The sequence below is a fragment of the Leptonychotes weddellii genome, chromosome 3, assembly GCF_054177405.1.
Source record: "Leptonychotes weddellii isolate Sample4059 chromosome 3, ASM5417740v2, whole genome shotgun sequence".
Classification (NCBI taxonomy): Eukaryota; Metazoa; Chordata; class Mammalia; order Carnivora; family Phocidae; genus Leptonychotes; species Leptonychotes weddellii.
The window spans coordinates 35118015-35138708 of record NC_138371.1 but is presented as its reverse complement, the minus strand read 5'-3'; the positions used below and the strand labels follow the sequence as shown (position 1 = coordinate 35138708).

Below are 20694 nucleotides of genomic sequence, written 5' to 3'. Positions count from 1 at the left end.
AAAAAAAAAAAAAAAAAGAAAGAGGAGCTCGCACTGTTACCCTTTAGCTTGCTTTGCACGACTCCAAAAGTCTTAAAAGATATCATGGAAAGTCATTTAACTTTGTTGGGTCTTGCTTCTTGAACTATAAAATAAAATGGATACACTAGACGATCCCTACAGTCCTCTTCAACATTAAAATGTTATTATCATAATTACTCTAATAAACTTTCTCCAATTATCATAAACATATCTTTTATGTGGTATCCATCAAACAGGCTACCCCCTGAATTTATATATTTCTGTACCTCAATCACAGTCATAAATCCAACTTGCAAGTTTATTTGGCTGGACAGCGTGATTTTTTTTATTTTCATTTTTAAATTATTTGCCCATTTTTTAAAATAAGACTTCACATAAAAATTCTCATTTCTGTTTTCTCTTTAAAAAAACTAGCTTATCCAGCATCTTGGGGCAATAATCTGGTAGGAGCTGGGTAACAGCTGTCCCTTTAGCAACTGCATATAAGGTCCAGCTTACCAGAGTCATCATCTAGTTTGCTCCGCAGATTTATGTTACCTGCTTACACAGTGTAGAGAGTTGAGTTTGCTCCCCAGATATACAAATGGCCACTCACATCTATTTACATAACTAAACCTGTTACTTTCTATCCCTAAATGTTTCCCCAATAGCCTACTCATTTATCAATGAAATTTAGACTATGAAATGCCGTGTTGGTTACTTATTCAAAAAGACTACAAGAATTCTTATCCCTACACTATTTTTTTTATTTAGATGCATAAAAATAATAAAACATAGCAATTTAAGGTTTCAACTAGGATTTGGAAGCTGGATTCCATTTAATTTTGTAATTTATTTATTTCCTAATGCCTGACATGGCTTCAAGTCATTTAAAAAATTTTAAATTTTACCAACTTAAAAATGGGAAAACAAGTGAGGTAATGTCTAAGTCTGGGAAGAAGCATAAAATAATACTTAGTTGTGTCTAATGACGAATGTATTATGTAGCAAAATCTGAGAAACTCATTAAGTTTACTAACCTATTTAAGAAAACTATCAAGTTGAGTATTTCTGCAGATGCTGCCATACAAAGAAAAAAAATTAACAATATACTAAAAAGAATTGATTTAGGTATGTGTACATCTAGGTACACAATATTCACAATAGTGAAAAGGTAGAAGCAACACAAGTATCTATTAATGGATGAGTGGATAAACAAAATGTGGCATAGGCATACAACAGAATATTATTCAGCCTTAGAAAGTAAGGAAATTCTGTTGTATGCCACAACCTGGATGAACCTTGAAGACATTCTGCTAAATGAAATAAGTTAGTCACAAAAAGGCAAATACTGTATAACTCCACTTAGTATCTACAGTAGTCAAATTCGGAGAGACAGAAAGTAGAAGGTTTCAGGAACTGGGGGGAGGGAGAAATGGGGATTTTTTTGTTTAATTGGTACAGATTTTCAGTTTTTCAAGATGAAAAGTGTTCTGGAGATTGGTTATACAACAATGTGAATGTACTTAACATTATTGAGTTGTACATTTAAAATGGTTAATTGAGATGGCAAAATTTTGTTACGTGTATTTTACCTCAATTTAGATATTTTAAAAATACACACATGGATGTTTAAAAAAAAAAAAAAGCATATACCCATAAAAAGGGGTGAAAAAACAGAGATAAAAAAGGTGAAAAAGATAATAAATTGTTTCAAAATCTTGAAAGAAAGAAAGAAAGAAAGAAAGAAAGAAAAGCCAATCAAATGTAACATCACATTGTAGCAGACAATGGTAAAATTCCATAGGACAGGGAAGCACCTTTGGAAATAGCCGAGTAAGAACCTCTCAAAACCTGCTTCTCCATAAAAGCATAAAAGCTTTCCTACCAAAAATTGTCAAAAATCAACTTTTTCAAAATTATGGAAATTAACAAAAGGCTTAAAAAATTACAATGATAATTTAGTCATGAGAAATGGCTGAATCTCAGTAAGAATACTGAGTTTTGTGGGATTTTAATTTACCCTGTTTCCATCACTCTATCCCTAGCATCACAGTACCCTTGAAAACCAGCATCCTTGCAGCCACAATGACTGAGAAAACCAGCATTCTAAAGGTCCCTGAGAAGGCAAAATGGGTTTGGAGTTTCCTCAAAAAAGGCCCTCTCCCAGAGAACTGTCATTATTTGAACTGGCAGTTATCTGGAAAAGCCCCATTCTCAGGGCTTGTGTTTATCGGACCTAACTCAGAGATCACTCAAATGGGAAAAACTCTAGCCCCTCAGCATTTGTTGAAAACAATTTTTTAACAATGAAAATGCCTGGGGCAGTAATACCAGCAGGGGGCGGGGAGGAATTTGGGGAATGAAGTGTCCATACAAGGATTTGAAAAGCTCTGACATATTCCTTGGGCTCTAGAAGGCCAGATGCATATGCAGCACTATGCACATGCACAATAAATACGTGAGACGACCCTAATCTTTCACTTCTGGCTGACATTGAGCCTCTGTGCCTGCAGCATTGAAGGCTATGGCTGAGTTGTCAATGGCATGGTTGATGGTCGAAGGTGTGCCCCAAAATGCACCTGGAGCTTTTCTGCACAGACTTAAAGACTTATTCATTCCAGGCATTTAAAGAAATTTCTGTCAAATCATTAGCTGACCACTAAGGTAACCAAGCAGAGGCTTCAGTAGCCACATGTGACAACAAAAATGAAGACTTTACAGAATTTATTTAGAAAAGTCTGTAAACAAACATATAACAACAGAGAGCAAAAACACCAAACCCTGGGGAGAGAAGGAAATCTCATTTTTAGAGTTGCCATGAAATATCTGAAATGTCTCCTTTCCAACAAAAACTTGCAATACACACACAAATAAATAGGGAAGTATGGTCCATACATAGGAAATAAAGTAGTAAATCAAAACATGTCCCCGAAAAAGCCAGATGGGGGATACTAGACAAAGCTTATTTAAATATGCTATTATAAATATGTTCAAATTATTAAAGGAAACCATGTCTAAAGAACTAAAGGAGAATATAAAAACAATATTTCACCAGAGAATATCAATATAGAGACAGAAATTATTTTTAAAAACACAGATTAAAAATTCTGGTGTTGAGGGGCACCTGGCTGGCTCAGTTGGTGGAGCATGTGACTCTTGATCTCAGGGTCATGAGTTCGAGCCCCACACTGGGTGTAGAGATTACTTAAATAAATATGTAAATCTTAAAAAAAAATTCTGGTGTTGAAATATACAATACCTGAAATGGAAAATTCACTAGAGGTGTGTTCAATACCAAATCTGAATAGGCAGAAGAAAGAATCAGTGAACTTGAAGATATGTCAATTGAGATTATCCAGTCTTAGGAACAAAAAAAAGAATGAAGAAAAATTAAGAGAGCTTCAGAGACCTATAGAACAACAAATATTGTATCAATACATGCATACAGGGAGTCCCAGAAGAAAAGAAAAGGGACAGAAAGAATAATAAGATAATGACCAAAAACATTTGATGAAAACATTAATCTATACATCCAAGAAGCTCAACAAACTCAAGGTAGGATAAACTGAAAAGAATTCCCACCAAGACACATCAGAGTCAAACTGTCAAAAGACAGACAGAAATTTAAACACAGCAAGAAAGTCTCAGCACATAAAAGGGATGCTCAACATTAATGGTCGATTTCACATCAGGCACTATGAAGGCCAGAGGGAAGTGGAACAACATATTGAAAGCAGTCAAATAAGAAGGTAAAACAAGGCTCCTACATCCAACAAAATTATCCTTCAAAAATGAAGGCGAAATTAAGACATTCCCATTTAAGCAAAAGTTGAGAGAATCTGTCACTACCAAATCTGTCCTTCAAGAAATACTAAAGTTAGTCTTTGAGGCTGAAATGAAAAACACCAAACATTAACTCTAAGACATAGGAGAATAGGTAAAGCTAACTACACAGTTAAATATAAAAGACAGTATAAATGCATTTTTTATAACCGTCTCTATTATCTGATTTAAAAACAACTGCACAGGCAATAATTATAAAAGTGCAGTGATAGGCTTACAATACATAAAGCAAGGAATGGAGCTATAGTGAAATAAAGGTTTTGTATACTTTTGAAATTCATCTTAACTAGATCATTTTAAATTTAAAAGTTTACTGTAATCCCCACAGCAAACACTAAGAATATAACTCAAAAAATATAACAATATTATCAAGAATGATAAAGATTTATGAAAATCCTCTTCTCCAGAAAAGCAACATGGGAATTAAAATGGCACTCTAGGAAATAGATATTTAAGACAAGGCAAGGCAGTAATGGAAGAACTGAAGCATAAAGAAGACCTGAGGCATACAGAAAACAAACAGCAAAAAGTTAGACATTTTCCACCTTATTATCAGTAATTAACATTAAATGAAATGAACATTCCAGTCACTCCAGCTAAACACTAATCGAAAGGCAGAGATTGGCATAATATATTTTTTAACTGATCCAACTATTTGCTGTCTAAAAGAGATACTTTAGATTCAGAAATACAAATAAGATGAAAGTAAAAGGATGGAAAAAGATATGCTATGCAAAGAGCAACTAAAAAAAGAGTTGGATTGGCAATACTAATATCAGACAAAATAGACTTTAAGACAAAAATTGTTACTAGAGATTAAGAAGTATATTTTGTAATGATAAAAGAGTCAATTCAAAAGGAAGACATAATAATTATAAACATATATGTTCCCAAGAACAGGGCTGCAAAACACGTAAGTATAAACTGACAGAGTTGAAGAGAGAAAGACAATTCAACAGTAGTTGGAGATAGCAAGACTCTATTTTTCATAGCTTATATAACAATTAGAAGATACATACATACAAGGATAGGTATGACAGCAAAAGCACAAGGATGAAAAAAAATAACTGGACTTCATTAATATTAGAAATGATTGTGCTTCAAATGACACTATCAAGAAAGTAAAAAGATAATCCACAAAATAAGAAAAATATTTTCAAGTCATAGCTCATAAAGGTCTAGGATCCAGAATATAAAAAGAATTCATACAACAAAAAAGTTTAAAAATCAGCAATGAATTTGAATAGACATGTCTCCAAAGAATGGAATTGGTTGCCCAACTTTGTAAATATACTAAAACTCACTGAATTCTACACTTACAATGGTGAATTTCATGGTATGTAGATTATATTTGAAGAAGGCTATCTTTTTTTTTTTTTAATCAGTGAGGAAAATGGATACCAACAGAATGACTTTCCAAGATAAAAAATAAATTATAGTTTGTCTTATAATTATTTCAGGTCAACAAACATTCACTAACCCAGACTGTGCTAAATGCTGGGATGTGAAGATAAATAATAAATAGTCGTGACCCTTGAGGAACTTAGTTTTTAACAAAAAACATAATAATAAATCTTTGGAAAGAATTTTGATTCCTTCCCCTAGTTTTCACTTTCAAAATGTATAAAATGCTAATTTTACCATGACAAACTTTAATTGGATATCCAATTCCAGCAAACTTGAAATATTAGCAGGCACCCAAATCAACAACCAGATGCTAAAGAAAAATTAACTCAAATTCTATCTCTAGTTGCACTTCTCTCCCAGCACAAGAAGGTCCAAGTTGTGGTCCCACCTCCCAGCCCTGACTGCCATGTTATAGTGTACAATCCCAGCTTGAGTGTGCCAAGGAATTTGCATGTCTCCATTTCCTCAACCTTGTCCCAAACCCCTTTCAGATTTTACAGGACCTAAATTTTATTCCTTTAGGGCCCCAACTCCTTCTTTCAAATACGATTAGTTACTAAGGTTCTCCAGATATATATTTGGTCAAGTCATCAACACAAATGCAGCTCCCTTCTTTTATTTCTTTTACTTACTAAAGATCCAAAATGGTCCCTACTAAGACCAAAACACCACTACCTGTGTTTGGTGCCCTGCACTCCAAGAGCCTGCATTGATGCTATCTCTCATATGTTCTGTTGCTCCAGAACAAGAGTTGTAAAACAGATGCAGACAGCATATAAATTTTGTTTGGCCTGTGCTGTTCTAAAAACATTTTAATTACCACTCAAGAGATGTTTTACATACAAACTTACATTTTTAGCTTCATTTGGAAAATGTGAAGATTTGGTCATGTTGGACCCAAATTTCCATGTGACAACAACTAAGTGAGCTGAGTGGCATCCCTTCTTTCCCCTTGGACAAAGAATGCCCTCCATGGTCCTCACCACTCCACAAGGTTTCCATGCACAGCACATCCCACTGGTTTTATCTGTGACCTGTTGGCTCTGGAGGCATTAAAGTTTAAGATGAATCCAAGCCCAGAGCGTCAGAAGTTGTTTCTGAGAATAAAGGTAAGACATCTTTCTTTATTTTCAGTTTTAGGTTGCATGGCCATGTTTTTCTGCCTTTCCCAAGCTCTCCTAGTTTCTCACTCCACCAACTGCTTCAAATTCCTGTCATCATTATCATGTCTCACACGTAAGTATCACCCACTTAAATTACTCCAAGACACTCCTACAGAGGCATCTTCTGGCCTGGAAGCTCCGATGCAGGATAATTTCAGGCCACCCTGCAGAAAGCACTGAGGATCTCATCCATAGACTGAGGAAATCTTCATTTCCAGACTTACTTCTCTTTGACAATAAATGCTCCTCCTAAATTTCTGAATTCTGGTAAGTTAAAGCAATGCTTCTCAAACTTTACTGTGCATAATACTACACAGCTGGGGATCTTGTTAAAATGCAGATTCTGGTTCAGTAGGTCTGGTGCAGGACCTGAGATTCTGCATTTCTAACAAGTCCAGGTGATACTGATGCTGCTGGTCTGTGGATTACACTTTGAACAGCAAGGAGTTAGAAGATGTATAAAGGAAGAAGGAGGTTTCTGAGATTAGAATTATCTGAATGACCTAGACCCCCAAGACTTGACTTTCTGCCATTTTAACACTACAAAATCTTAATTATTTAGTATCTGTGCCAACTTAATATCTGATTTATATATATAATAGCCTTTAATGGTCTGTGAGAAACAGGTGGTTCTTTCCACCATTAGGCATCGATGATTGTATATTCACTCCATGATCGATACTGAGCATTATACAGAGGGGTCAGCCAAGTTTCCATATATTTAGAGTGCTTAAAACCTAGCTGGCAAAAAGGCTAATAGGAAACAAAACAACTAGTATAACATCTAAAGCAAAAGATGAGAGGTGCCTGAGTGGCTCAGTTGGTTGAGCATCTGACTCTTGATTTCAGGGTCATGAGTTCAAGCCCCACATTGGGCTCCATGCTGGGGGTGGAGCCTACTTGAAAGAAATAAAAAATAATAAATGTTTAAAAATAATAATAAATAAAGCAAAGATTATGAAGATATTGACTGCTATAAAATAGTGGTTCCTAAGAGGGTGGCATATTAGCATCTGGAGGGGAAGATGACAAACCAAACACTTCCCTCTATCCCCCCCAGATTATGATACTGATTCTGCCCACTCTTATTGTCCATCACTGACAAAGGAAGCTATCTATACTTCTAGGAATGCCATAGTCTTCGGAAGGGTAACACAGGGAAACTACTGTTTTCAGATTGTACACGGAAACACAATGGAGATAGGGCGCCTGGAAGGGTAAGTGGAATTGGTGGGCATTCCAGGTGGGACATGCTTCCTGTGGTAAAAGTACTGAGGGAAAGATGAGTCTGGGGTATTTATGGGATGGAAAGAAGACCTGCCTAATAAGAGTAAACCAGAGTGCTCCCTTCACCACCACCCCATTCTGAGTAAAGGAAGAACAGAAAGGATCGCCTAAGAACTTGATGACCACCTGTTAAGAAAACTAAAGAGATATTCCTTCACGGGAAGGCTGAGCTAGTTTGTCTCTCAGGTCCTTTCCAATTTTTCCTCAGTTGAAGAAACAAAATTTCAATTTTCCTCTCACACATATTTCTAACCTGAGTAACCTGCCTTGCCTGCTGTTGAACATGGGAAATGACCAAAGAGAATATGACTGTGTAAAAGCCCCTATAAATTTATGAAAACAATAGCCTAAATGGCTGCATCAGGTAAATTTCTCCCGCTGCTCAGCATCCCCAGTTCTTCAAAACTGTTCTCATAGGTCTTACTTTCAACCCATGTCATCAGTTACCTCTGTGACTCTTCTCTGAACCCCGTTCAAATGATCCTCATCCCTCTCACACAGGCAAGCGATGAGGTACACTTCTGGTCTTCCCTGACTACTCCGTCCAAAGGAAGTCTCAGTTACGCTCCATGTTCTATCAATATCCCCCTCTACAAAGCACTGAACACACTTCCAACTATACTTTTTTCATTTTTTTACTTAGGAAATATTTCAAATATGTATTCAGAAGTTCATACAGTTCAGAAGTATAATAGCAGCCCATATACCACCACCCAGATTTAACAAATAGAAACATTTTTGCCACATGTGCTTTGCAATTATATATTTATTTGTTTATCATATCCTTGTTGCCTGTCTCCTTCTAGATTCTCTGTTGGACCTGGGCAGGGCCATGTCTAATTACTAACCTCTTTTATACCTATCACTTAGCATACAGCCTGGCTCGTGTACAGCGCTCAGTGTTTGTGCAATGAATAATGCATGAATGGCTTCTGTCCTTGAAGTAAATAATGGTAATCAAGATAGAAAAGTTATTAGACAAAACGCAAAGACTCCTTCTTTATTTAAGTTCAAAAAAAAAGGGAAACCAATCTTTATTGAAAAATGAGGGTTCAAATTTAAATGTGTGCTCTAACTGGACCCTACACATTAGAGTGGGCTAGCTGAGCAAGAAGCAGAGGCCCTCCCTTAGAGGCCCTCATCCCTCCTGCCCTGGGTAGCCCATGTACCTGCCTGATGACATGGAGATACAGGAAATGAGCTCACAAAAGTCTCTTCTAGTTTAAAGATGCCAACTTAAAGATGGAAAGAACAAAGGAAAAGAGGTAAGACGGGAGGGAAGATGAGAGGGAACGAGGGAGGAAGGCCTATGCACAGAGAATCCAAGACCACTGGAGATCCTTTATTTTTCTAGGTTAGGTCAGGGGCAATATAGATCATGTCCTGAAAACTTCTGAGTATCAAGTCCATTTGTCTGGAATGAAGCCAAGCCGAAGGCAAAAGTATATAAAAGGTCATGTCCAATTGTTAGCTTTCTCCACCTCCTTCTACCTGTACCCCATGCCACCCAGTATCTTAATCAAAATCCTAAAAGCCTAGGTTCCTCCTGGCGTGGTTCTCTACATGCTCTCAAATACCACAGATACACTTGTACCCTCTCCCCATCAAAATTAGTGGGTCTAAGTTCTATTTCTTTGTGCTCTTATTCTCTCAGTGGGTCACGAAGAGGAAATATGGTTATTATTTAAAGGACTGTCCATCACCGAAAATATAACCTCCTTAAAACCCTTTATGGTCAATGTGGATCTCCAACTTTGTCTAATGAAAAAATTTCTTAGTCCTAAGATTGTGGCAGATTGTTCTATTTGTTAACAATTCTTCCTTCCCTCCCTGTCCTTGACATCGCTCACTGTGGGCAGAGCATATTACTGAGGTACGTCACTTGCTATAAGAGAAATGGTTTCTCATCAGCATCATGACAAAAACATTTCTCTTATTCCACAGATAAAATATTGTATGTGTGCCTTTCCTCTAAACAGCTAGCCTAGCTCAGCATGGAGAAGCAGTCTTATACTCCCTGCCTGTCACTCTGCACGGCACACTCATATACTCAGGGGCTGCAATTTGGCTGTACGCAGTTTTTGCTCTTTCTTTTAGTATTTCCTCAAGATCAGAAGGCACTACATCTGCTCTGTGAATGGAGTAGCATGCAGACTGGCTTCTAGATACAACTCCTTTTCTTTACGAAGCTCTCACCTTCTTCTATGAACATGAAAACGAGTGCTCCATAAGTCCTGCCCCTGGAGCAATGCTTCCAGTCTCATTAATGACAGCTAAAAGAAAAATCTCCTCTCTTTCAGCACAAGTTTTCAGCGATAAATGAACAAAGCATCACCAAGCGCTCTTCCCGGAACAAATGCCAAGAGCTGATTCATTCTCTGCATGACCTCAGTGGTTTCATCCAACCATAAAGTGAAATATCTCCTAGTACGTACTTGATAGTAATCACTCTTCCACACGCTACTCCACTTCTATTAGGCAACGAACAGCCAACCATGTCACTTGACAAAGGAATCCTGTCAATAACTTCTGGTTTCTCTTTGAGGACAATGTTTGTCTTTAGCCATCCGGCCGATTTTGCGAGTGTCTATTCAATAATATGACTCATTCTTACTTTTGCTACATGAGTCCTTTAATGATGCCGCTAGAGTGTTCTTGTCTCTTACCTACCTCTAGCAATATAATATGTTAATTTTGTAATGGAAAGCATTATTGTGTGCTTGCCCTGGAAAACTTCAATGTATAACAGAGAAGCCACTGTGCTTTGTTTGAAAATGACACCAAAACATCCATGGCTTCATGCCACTACTGGACAGTTTCATAACAGGCAACGACAGGGAATGAGGAGCGAATGGATGGCAAACCCAAGAAAAAAAACAGTTTTAAGCAAGTCATCATCATACTTCCATTTGCACTTTTCAGTTCCAGTTACTGTTTTGAACTCCTCACTCTCACGGATTCCCTTGTTTTTATACATACAGATTTCACATTTTATATTCGCAGTGGGATTGAGTTCTCTTAAGTATATTTAGGACATTTTCACACTTCGCAGAACCACTTTTGAACCACTGATCTGTTTTTGCAAAATGGGGATACAATTTAAGAGTAGCGACAACCAAATATATGCTATTTCGACAAACAAGAAGCAAATGACACAAAAAGTTTATTAACCAAGATGAAGTGCACTATTTATGAGATGTACGCTATACTGACCTGGGCAGGCTTCAGAGCACAAAGACAACTTTTTAAAATTATAATGAGTTTTAAGAACATAATGGGATTTCACCTGAAATTGTAATCACTCTTGTATCTTAAGGTCCTACATGCTCTGCCACTCCTATACCACTTTTCTGATTTCATTTCCAGCTCCCCCCAGCCGCCCCACCCCATCCGTGCTGGTCTTCTTGCTATATCTTTATCACATACTTCAGGCTTTCACACGGGCTCTTCCCTGCGCCCAGAACATTCCCCCTCAGGTATGTGCATGGGTAACTTCTCTCACCTCCTTCAAAGTCTTGGCTTAAGGTTAAGGTCTTTTTCTCCATGAAGGCTACTCAACTACCTTGATCCTGTTCTACCGTCCCTTTGTTCCAAAGTATGTACTTCCTCTTAGCATGCTATATAACTTACTTACTCATTTTTTTTACTCTCTTATCTGTCTCCCATCCACCCCTCCACCCCAAAATAATGAAAACTTCACAAGGGTAGGGATCTTTTGTTTTATTCATTGGTACGTACTCAGCATCTAGATCAGATACTGACTTGTGAAAGGTGCCCAATAGTAGCTGAATGAATGAATGAATGAAATTTTTTCATTGCTTTGCCTTTCTAACCACCAAACTGTCTGCAGATCTTTGAGAACTAAACAGAAAACGAGCACCATCACAGGTTTTTAAACAAGAATTATACTAACAGATTAGTATTCGAATTACACAGGGTCAGGAAATGACTTAAAGTTTAGAGAGGCTGGATGCAGAGAGTTTAGTTTTAAAGTCAGTCCATGAAAGAGGTTATGAGGGCCACAATTTTCCAAATAACTAAGCATTCTTTAGCGGTTTATTTCAATCCCACAGGACACATATCTATAGATATATGATCAGTGTTCATGTAAACGTATACACATACACATATACGCATGCACACACATAAACAAATATGCTGAGCAAATTTAGAAGAAGCTAAAGACATTTTTTCCATCATATGGGTATTCTTCATATAAAAGCTAATGACTCGGGCCCTACTTAAGATGACCATACATCATTGTTTTCCTGGGACAGTCCCAGCTTATACCTGTTGATCCAGTGCCCCTTCCGGTTATTATTCCCTCTTACTCTCAAATGTGTCCTTGTCTGGACAGAAGAATTACATGTCACCCTACTTATAAAGGAGATACAGAAATTCCTTCCTATTCAGGCATGCTGAACTCAGTTTTGAGGCTCTTAGTGGAGTGGGTATGGAAAAGGTGACAACCATAATTAACTATAACACCTATTGGCCAGCACTGCAAGTGAACTATTTCAAACAGGCAATTCTTCAGCAAAATCGTACAGCAACTGCTGCAGAAGTAGATGCCACAAGCTCCAACTATCTAGCTTTGGAACCCAAACCCCTACCAGGTCGCCTGCACAATCTCAAACCCCTATGAGAATTTTCGCACGGTGAGCAGGCACACCAAGTTCTTCTCTGTAAGCCCTCCATATGAAAAGCTGAGACCCAAACCCAAGACTGGAGTCAGAAGAGAAGATCGAAAACAAAGGTTCTTCTATTATCCTGTGGCCCAGAGAGCTTGGAAACTAGAAGAATGTTGAGTCACGTCTTCACAACAACACTTGTGTTCTGAACTCTCAGTAAATATCCCAAAACTGGACCAAACACTAAATCTTGAAATTTGCATTCACTTTTGCAAGAGCCATGCATCTGCCAGGTCTGCAAACAGGTTTTGTCAAAGCTCTTCTCCCAAGTTCCAGGAGTTATTCCAATTCCTGTCAGCCCGCAGTAAATGGGCAAGTGTAACTCTTCTCATTCTTGAAGACAATAATAACATAAGCTTAGAGCCATAGTACACACTTAACAACTTAAGGATAAAAATATTTATTTCCTATATGTGTAAACAGATGGCAAGCAATGACCTCATTCTTCGATCTTCTATCTTCCTGTTTCTTTTTTCTGTATGTATTTTCTGGTTTAATTTTTTTTAACCTTTCTTATCTTTACATATAACAAATAAAAGACTAAATAAAGCAAGACTCAAAATCTGAGGACAGGAGGGCGTAGTAAAGAAAAGTCAAGGTTCCTTAACATCTAGGATGACTGTATAATTTATCAGCCAAACCACGGCACTTCTAAACGTGAAAAGGGATGCTTTTGATAACTAACATAGGTCAGTAGGAATAAGCTGGGACCATCGTAGACAAACTAGGAGTTCTGGTCACTCTCCTAATTCCTGATTCATATTCCCATACAAAAGACATCCTGTGTGTAAAGAAATAACCTCTGCCTGTGTTGGATCCACCGAACTTCAAATATAGCCCTCTCTTTTTCAGGCCAGGCCTGACTTCGGACAATGAAACTAGAAATGTTTTCATGCCATGCTGCCATTCCCTATCCAACACACCATGCAAAACTGGTTCCATTTTTACCCAAGAAAACAAGCCACACAAGAGAATGTGGATCCAGGCCAGGCCCATAGCAAGCCCCAGACCTGGAGCCTCGGGTTTCTCTTAAAGCAACACTTCACAAGAGAGACAGCAACCTGGGGAGAGGGTACACAGATCCAACCACAGATTTAACAAGTATTTTGAATGTTAGATCTTTCGATGCTAGGGCACCCACTGAAACTGGACACAGCCCAAAAGCCACCTCTCCTGCAAAATGCATTCACCCAAAAGGTTATACCATCTGTCCTCAATTACAGGTAACAACTTTAGTTTCTTTGTCTTTTGCTGAGATCAGGGGTGAAAAGGGCTTTGAAAAGAATAAGAAACCATGTTTTTCTCTCAAGATCATATTGCCCAAGTTAAACAGAGCTAATGCTTACTTTTATTCCATACTTCTTATTCAGAGGGGTCAAACATCACTCATGTTCTTCATCAAATCTCGTCCTGTGGCTGGTGAATATTAATTTACTGGGATATCTTCCCTCACAATCACTGAGGCAAGACCAGTTTTGCAATCTACAGCACACAAAGAACCTATAATGGTGGTTGGAGCAGAAAAGCTCCAGCTGGCTTATCTCAAATGTTCAGAATGACTTTGATTCTTCACGGACTCCACAGTCATTCATAAAGATTCACTGCCAAAGGCTGCTCAATGTTGTGATAGAGGCAATGGTAAAGCCAATGTCTTAGGCTAAGTAATTACAGAAGCTGATTCTACCCATAGCTGAGGTTCTGAGGGCAAGTGCTAGAAGTTAGGGAATCACCTGTCTTAGAGATGGTGGAAGAATTCATGCAGATTGGACCAAAGTCCTTCCAGCTAGGAGACACTATGAGTCCAAGGGGTCATTTGTTGAAATGAACAAGACCTAAGAAAGTTATGACTCTTTTCTCCCCATAAGTGGTAGAATAATCTTAAATTCGAAGACATTTTTGCTAAGAAAACTGTTTAAACTGCTTCACATGATTACAAATAAGACCAAAATGTGCCAAACAAATAATCAAAACAAATAGCTTAATGATGACTTTTTACATGTTCAAAGAAAGAAGAAATTAACTGGTTTAGGAGATCGGATGATAAGGTTATGTCTCCTTTGGGAGATCAAAATGATGTCTTCCCCACCCCCCACCCCACCCTACCCCTCTTCCAAACAGTGAAGTGGATAGTTTCTGAAAGATACAATGACCCTTTATGCCTGGCTTCTCTTGTCTGCTAGGGATGCCATCTGTCTCCCACACTATATAAACAATCCCTGCAGGAATCTTCTGATGACCAAACAGATTAGCAAACTCCAGATTTTCACACCATTAATAATATCCCCATCCAGATTAGGCCTCTTGCTTTAATAATGCCAACAATAAGCCTAATAACTGATCCTTCTCTGTTTATAGGGACTGTGAGTGTCATTTTAAAGATAACCTCTCAGAACATACAGAGCCATCTGTTGGGAGGAGGGGGGTGGGGGAAGCTCTCTCTAGGCAACGAAGAAATGAACCCTTGAGGGAACAGAAGAAATAATAAAACGAAAATCATACTTGTAAGACAAACGCATACTTGAAATTTCACCAGGTCTAACAGAGGACGCTACTAATTACATTAAAATCTTTTTCTTCTAAAAGCCAAAGTACAGAAAAGTGTTCAAGAAAAGACAAGTTTCACACTTTCACAAGGGTGTACATACACGAGAATTCAGAGTTTGCTTGACTCTGGGGCAGTGACAGCAGAAACAGACCAGGAAGGCGTAAAGCCTCCCAGGAAGTTTGCCTACCGTCCACCTCTAACTATGATGATCGCCGATGCTTGCCTTCTGGAACTTTAATATCGATCCCTTGTAACTCTGTGAGCTCTCTGTCTTGTCTCCAAAGACTTCCAACTCTAAAAGAAAGAAACGTGCCTGTAAAGATGTTCCTAAAGTTGATAATTATCAAGGAAAAACACTTGAGCACTGCAAAGGGAGGAAAAGACAGGCATGCAAGAGCCAACCTCTGCAGTCGCACGTCCTCGGAAACGTCTACGTCTAAATCTGCAGCCCCAGTTTCCTCCAGGCCCCAAGCCCCAGCAGAGGATGTTCACTATACATTCCTAACCAAAAAGAAATGAAGCCCCCTCTCCCTAAAGTGATGCTCAAATGGACCCAAAAGTCTCAGCTCCCTGGGGTAATCAAACCACGAAACACGTCCCGGTGCCTCTCACCCGCATTTCAGGGCAGGGGAAGCCGAAATGTCAAATGAATGACCGCGCCGGAGCGCGAGGAAGGAAAACAAAGCCACCTCCCGCCGTCCAGTACCTGCGGCGCGAGGGCCGGGCCCTGGCCACGCACTCACCTGGGGCTCGGCGCCGCCGCCGTCGCGAGCTGCGGGTGGGAACGGGGCCGCGGGGCGGGAGGGCGCCCCCGCAGTCGACCCGACCCGGGGCCCCGGCGCCCTCCGGCCGGTCCGCGCGCGCCGCGGGGAAAGCAGGCGGCCGGGGGAAAGCATGCAGCTCCCGGCTGCGGCGGCCGCTGCCAAGGGCGGCAAGGGACCCTGCGCTGCCGCCCCCGACCCCGCGACCTGAGGCGGCGACGGGAGAGACGCGGCGCAGGAGCAGAGCGCGCTCGGCGCGCCCCTTAGCGACTCTTCCCGCCGCCCTCCGCAGCGGGCTGGGTCTCCGCTTGCCTTTGTACTGGCATCTTCCTTCGTTCCCAGCGACACTCGGAGCTCCTCCGGCGGCTCCGCGCAGCCGCCCACCCCCGGGTTACGCCGCGCCCCCCGCGCGACCCGCCGATTGTGTCGAGTCAGCACCAGCCGCGGCGGGGACGCGCGAAGCCATGTCTCCAGCCCGCGCTCGAGAGGGCGCCGGGGGTCCGGGCGCCGCGAGGAGGTTTACAGCCGAGCTCGGCGGCCCCGGCGGGGCGCGGCGCGTCCCCGAGTGACTCCGCAGCGTTCGGCTCCCTGGCGCTCGCTCTCCTGGTGTCGCCCGCGAGCAGCGCGCCGGCCCGCCGGCGTCTCCCCTTTCGCCGCTCCCCGCCGCGTCGCCCGGCCTCCCTCCCGCCGCCACCTTCCTCCTGCCCGGCTGGCCCGGGCGCCCGCCCCAACCAGCCCCTGCGCCCCGGCCCTGGGAGAGCGCAGGGCCGGCCAGCTCACCTCTGGCGGCGCCGGCGCCCCTCCCTCTAGACGCCTGAGCAGCATCTGCCCGCACCTTCCTGCGGGGCACTTGGCTGGGGGTTTCCTGCACGTCGGGGACTGGGGAAAGGGAGGCGGGGGGCCGGGGGAAGGACGGGAGGGACAGCCAGACCTTGGCCAGCTGGACCTCTTGAGGAAGGTGCGGGAGAGCGGGGCGGGTGCTGCTGGGCGGAGGACGAATCCCGAGGCTGCGGAGGATCCCGAGCTGCTCTCCTGCGACGCCGAAGGACATGAGGGTTCTGAGAGGCGCCGTGGAGGAAGGAGGAGACCCTCTGAGGTCATGCAAGCAGGACTCTTCCTAAATCCTACCGAAAAACTGAATGGAGGAGGGTCATGCCTCGGTTTCCCCAACTGCAAGGGCAAGACGGTAATACTCGTCACCTATACGGGGTGTGGTCACAATTAAAAATGGATTATTGGAAGCGCTCCGAGCTACTTTGCCTAAAGAGGGCACTAAATTAAAAATTACTGTATTTAGGGCGCCTGGGTGGCTCAGTTGGTTAAGCGACTGCCTTCGGCTCAGGTCATGATCCCAGCGTCCTGGGATCGAGTCCCGCATCGGGCTCCCTGCTCAGCAGGGAGTCTGCTTCTCCCTCTGACCCTCCCCCCTCTCATGCTCTCTTTCTCTCTCATTCTCTCTCAAATAAATAAATAAAATCTTAAAAAAATAAAAAAAAATTACTGTATTTATACTTTAAGCTTTCTATTTACTTCTTCTGTAGCATCTTCATTGACTCAGTCCCACTTAGGGGAAAGACTGAAAAAGCCGAAATGTAAGGCTATTGCCCACTATGCAAGGTATCTATCCAGATGTGGGGGAAAAGATGTACTTGATTTTACGGTTTAACAACTATAGCCCTGTGGAGGAAACTCCCAAACATTGCCCCCTCCCCCAAATAATGGATATCCATTATTTTGGAATTTTATGTGCTTTCAGTATTATCCATCTCTCCCCCTTCTCTATTAACAGGAATTATATTTTCCTTTGGGAACTACCCCTCCCCCTTGCCCAGGAGTCTTTATGGTTCAGGATCATGACACCTCCCATCCTCACTCCCCAGAACTGACCAGTCAACATATCCAGACCATAGTAATTGGTTCTGGGATGGGTGTGTTGGTCCCGGAACGCCATCTGGGGCTTTTGCTGAATCAGTTCAGAAAAAAGCAGCTCTTTTAACTAGGATAACTAATAAGCCACTAATAACAAGTACCACCACTTGAAGAAAACCAACTTCAAGGGAAGGAAAGCTGAGGGAGAGAGGATGATGTCTTTTGAGCCTCAGAAGGCAAATTTGTCTGTACCCCTGATGCCAATAAATCCCCTTACTCTTAATTTCCTTAGATCAGTTTCACTTGTGTTCTGTCACCTGTCATAAAAAAAGCCCTGACTCATTATTCCCAGAGATCTATCCATTGCCAAGCTATTCCACAGAATTGATGAACCCCCCAGCACATGGCAAAAAAAAAGTCCTGTTTTTGTTCCTACTGGAAGAATCAGGATCCCAAGAGATCCCACATGATATTCTCTTTCTACAACTTGCTCTAGACCCAGCAACCCTACACCTGCAAACCCTTAACTTCCTGTATGGATTAAACACTATGTTATAATCTTGCCTTAAACAAAAAAGCATAAAAATAAATAGCACTAAAATAGATCATTATTGCTGCCCTTACGTTAAAAAAAAAAAAACCTGGGTGCCTGGGTGGCTCAGTTGGTTGAGCGACTGCCTTCGGCTCAGGTCATGATCCTCGAGTCCCAGGATCAAGTCTGGCATCGGGCTCCCTGCTCAGCAGGGAGTCTGCTTCTCCCTCTGACCCTCCCCCCTCTCATGTGCTCTCTCTCTCTCTCAAATAAATAAATAAAATTAAAAAAAAAAAAACTTGTTTTTTTCTCTTACCTAAAAAGCAGCCCCATCTATCTTTAAAATTTTCTATATGTCAAGCATAAAACCTGAGGCTAAGGCATCAAATAAGATTAATAGCAAAGTCATCCTAGAATCTCAGATTTCCAAAAGTGTGTAAAGGTTAGGTTCTTTCACGCTGTACTCCCCATCACCCATCACCACCATTACCTAATTTGGGTCTCCGCTTCACAGGATCCAGGGCAGGTTCTCACCTAGACTTGCCTTGAAAAATTCGCATAAAGAAAACTCATATTTCACACGCTGGTCAATTCTATGTTGAAACTGACCTAACACTAGAAGATGATTCCTAATATTGAGTCATCATACTTTTTCCCCTCACAGGACTCCAAGTACGGAAGACAGACTTGTGGACCACTTGAATTGTGTCTTCCAAGATCTTCATATGGCCCTTAGATGCTTATTATCTGACACTGTCCTGACTCTTCACCATACTAGGTTACCTCCTTACTAAGGACATGCTCAAGTTTGTGGACACTCCTCCTGAAGTGTAATGTCCAAAGCTGAACCCAAAGGCAGATTCCAAGAAACTTAAACTTCAAGCTCCTTCTAACACCACAGGAGGAGTCCAAGAAGTATGTTCACTTGGCTTTATATTTCTATAAGGCTTTGGAAGTAAAATATTTTAATCTCAAGAGACTGCTGTGTCTTTTCATCTAACTTCCTTTCTGAAACATCAGAGTGGTTGTGGGCATTTTGGGGATCTGGCTAAGGGGAAGTTGAGTTTGTTAAGTGGAATAAATATGTGGGGTCTGTGGGCATTACAGCCCATAGTTAAAGAGACATTTATTCCAGCTGCTTGAAGGCCTGCTATCATCTGGATCACCGGGTGTTGTGACAATAAGGTGGAGGGCCAGACACCTTATCAGCAAATGAATGTGTCCCTCAGGATCCAGCACGGAAGTATACAGGTAATGGGGTAGACAATATTTGAAATACATGGATCCAGAACGAGAATATGGAGGGGCGCCTGGGTGGCTCAGTTGGTTAAGCGTCTGCCTTCGGCACAGGTCATGATCCCGGGGTCCTGGGATCGAGCCCCCACATCGGGCTCCCTGCTCAGCGGGGAGGCCTGCTTCTCCCACTCCCTCTGCCTGCCACTCCCCCTGCTTGTGCTTTCTCTCTCTCACTCACTCTCTCTTTCTCTCAAATAAAATAAATTTTTAAAAAAACCTAAAAAAAATTGACATTAAAAAGAATATGGAAAATCCCCCCACATCTTATTATATGGGAAAGAAATTTTTCCATATTCGACAACAATCTTAAAAATATATATGGCTTTTCCAGTAATGACTGGAAAGAAACTCTTCTAAACTATCAATAATAAAAACACATTTCAGTCAACTATGCTAATGGAAAGACTGAGATATCTATTAATGCCGTAGAACAAAATGTGACAGAATCCTTTTTACAAGAAGAAGAAAACAGAGAGTATGCAAAGTGTAGGAAAAAGTATTATAAAATATATTAGGCAATTATTTTCAAATCATGGTATTTTTTATATTTGATGATGTCTGATACTTGTGAATGGATTTTAACTTATAATCTGTTGTGATTTTTTAATTCTAAATATTGTCTTGTACTTATACATTGTTTTCTTAAAAAGGCTCCGAACTGTATAATCTTCAGACTCCAAAAAACATGGACCTATCCCCTATTGAACCTGATACTCTAAATGAGGCCTCATCAGTATAGCAGCATTCATGAAGTGGGAGATTCCAACAGAAATGACTAAGTACAATAATGCTTTGAGATGTTCATTTCTGTCATATTTCATCAATCAACCATTATAAGGAAATGAATAGCTAATTACAGCTAGGGAGTTTGGGGAATAACTAAAGGATGCCCATATGAATGCCAAAATATAACAAATATGTTACAACTTTTCTATAATTTTAAAGAAAGTATACCAGACCTAATTGATTCATTATTTTCATAGTGGCTATGATTTATTTACTATGCTGTCATTCAGTGATGCCCTTAGGTGCTAGGTGGGTATAACATGTTTTTGCCTCTATACCAATAGCCTTAGACTATTACAGTTTTTCTTGTAGTGGTGGTACTTAAAAAATAACTTCTTCTAAATGTTGAGGATACAAAAGTGAGGGGAATAGACAAAAATCCCTGCCTTTGTAAAGCTTATATTCTAATAGGATAGGGAAGGAGAGGTCAAATAATAAGGTCCGGCAAAAAGTGTGAGTGTCCATATATTCCGCTACATTTTCCATTCTATGTTGCATTTAGGATAGCCAT

The 20694-nt window shown here is 40.8% G+C and overlaps 2 protein-coding genes across 11 annotated transcripts in view; one reads left to right on the top strand and one right to left on the bottom strand.

Moving 5' to 3' along the window:
- HECW2 (HECT, C2 and WW domain containing E3 ubiquitin protein ligase 2) overlaps positions 1 to 16744 on the bottom strand; it is a 358619-nt gene extending 341875 nt beyond the window's left edge. For 5 of the 10 annotated variants that reach the window (XM_081813938.1, XM_081813947.1, XM_081813940.1 and 2 more), the window contains exons 1-2: positions 15683 to 15926; positions 15127 to 15233 (exon numbers count right to left, since the gene is read on the bottom strand). The gene's annotated coding sequence lies outside the window, so the exon portion shown is untranslated. Of the gene's footprint in view, positions 1 to 15126; positions 15234 to 15682; positions 15927 to 16480; positions 16590 to 16631 lie in introns of those variants that run through there. The other 5 variants (XM_081813941.1, XM_081813943.1, XM_081813946.1 and 2 more) reach the window with 4 other exon arrangements.
- On the top strand, positions 12157 to 19186 carry LOC145720737 (uncharacterized). The gene is made up of 3 exons (XM_081815320.1): positions 12157 to 12319; positions 15913 to 16886; positions 18766 to 19186. The coding sequence occupies exons 1-3, from the start codon at positions 12157 to 12159 to the stop codon at positions 18835 to 18837; spliced, it is 1209 nt and encodes a 402-aa protein (XP_081671446.1). The 3' UTR covers positions 18838 to 19186.
- Positions 19187 to 20694: the final 1508 nt, after the last annotated feature.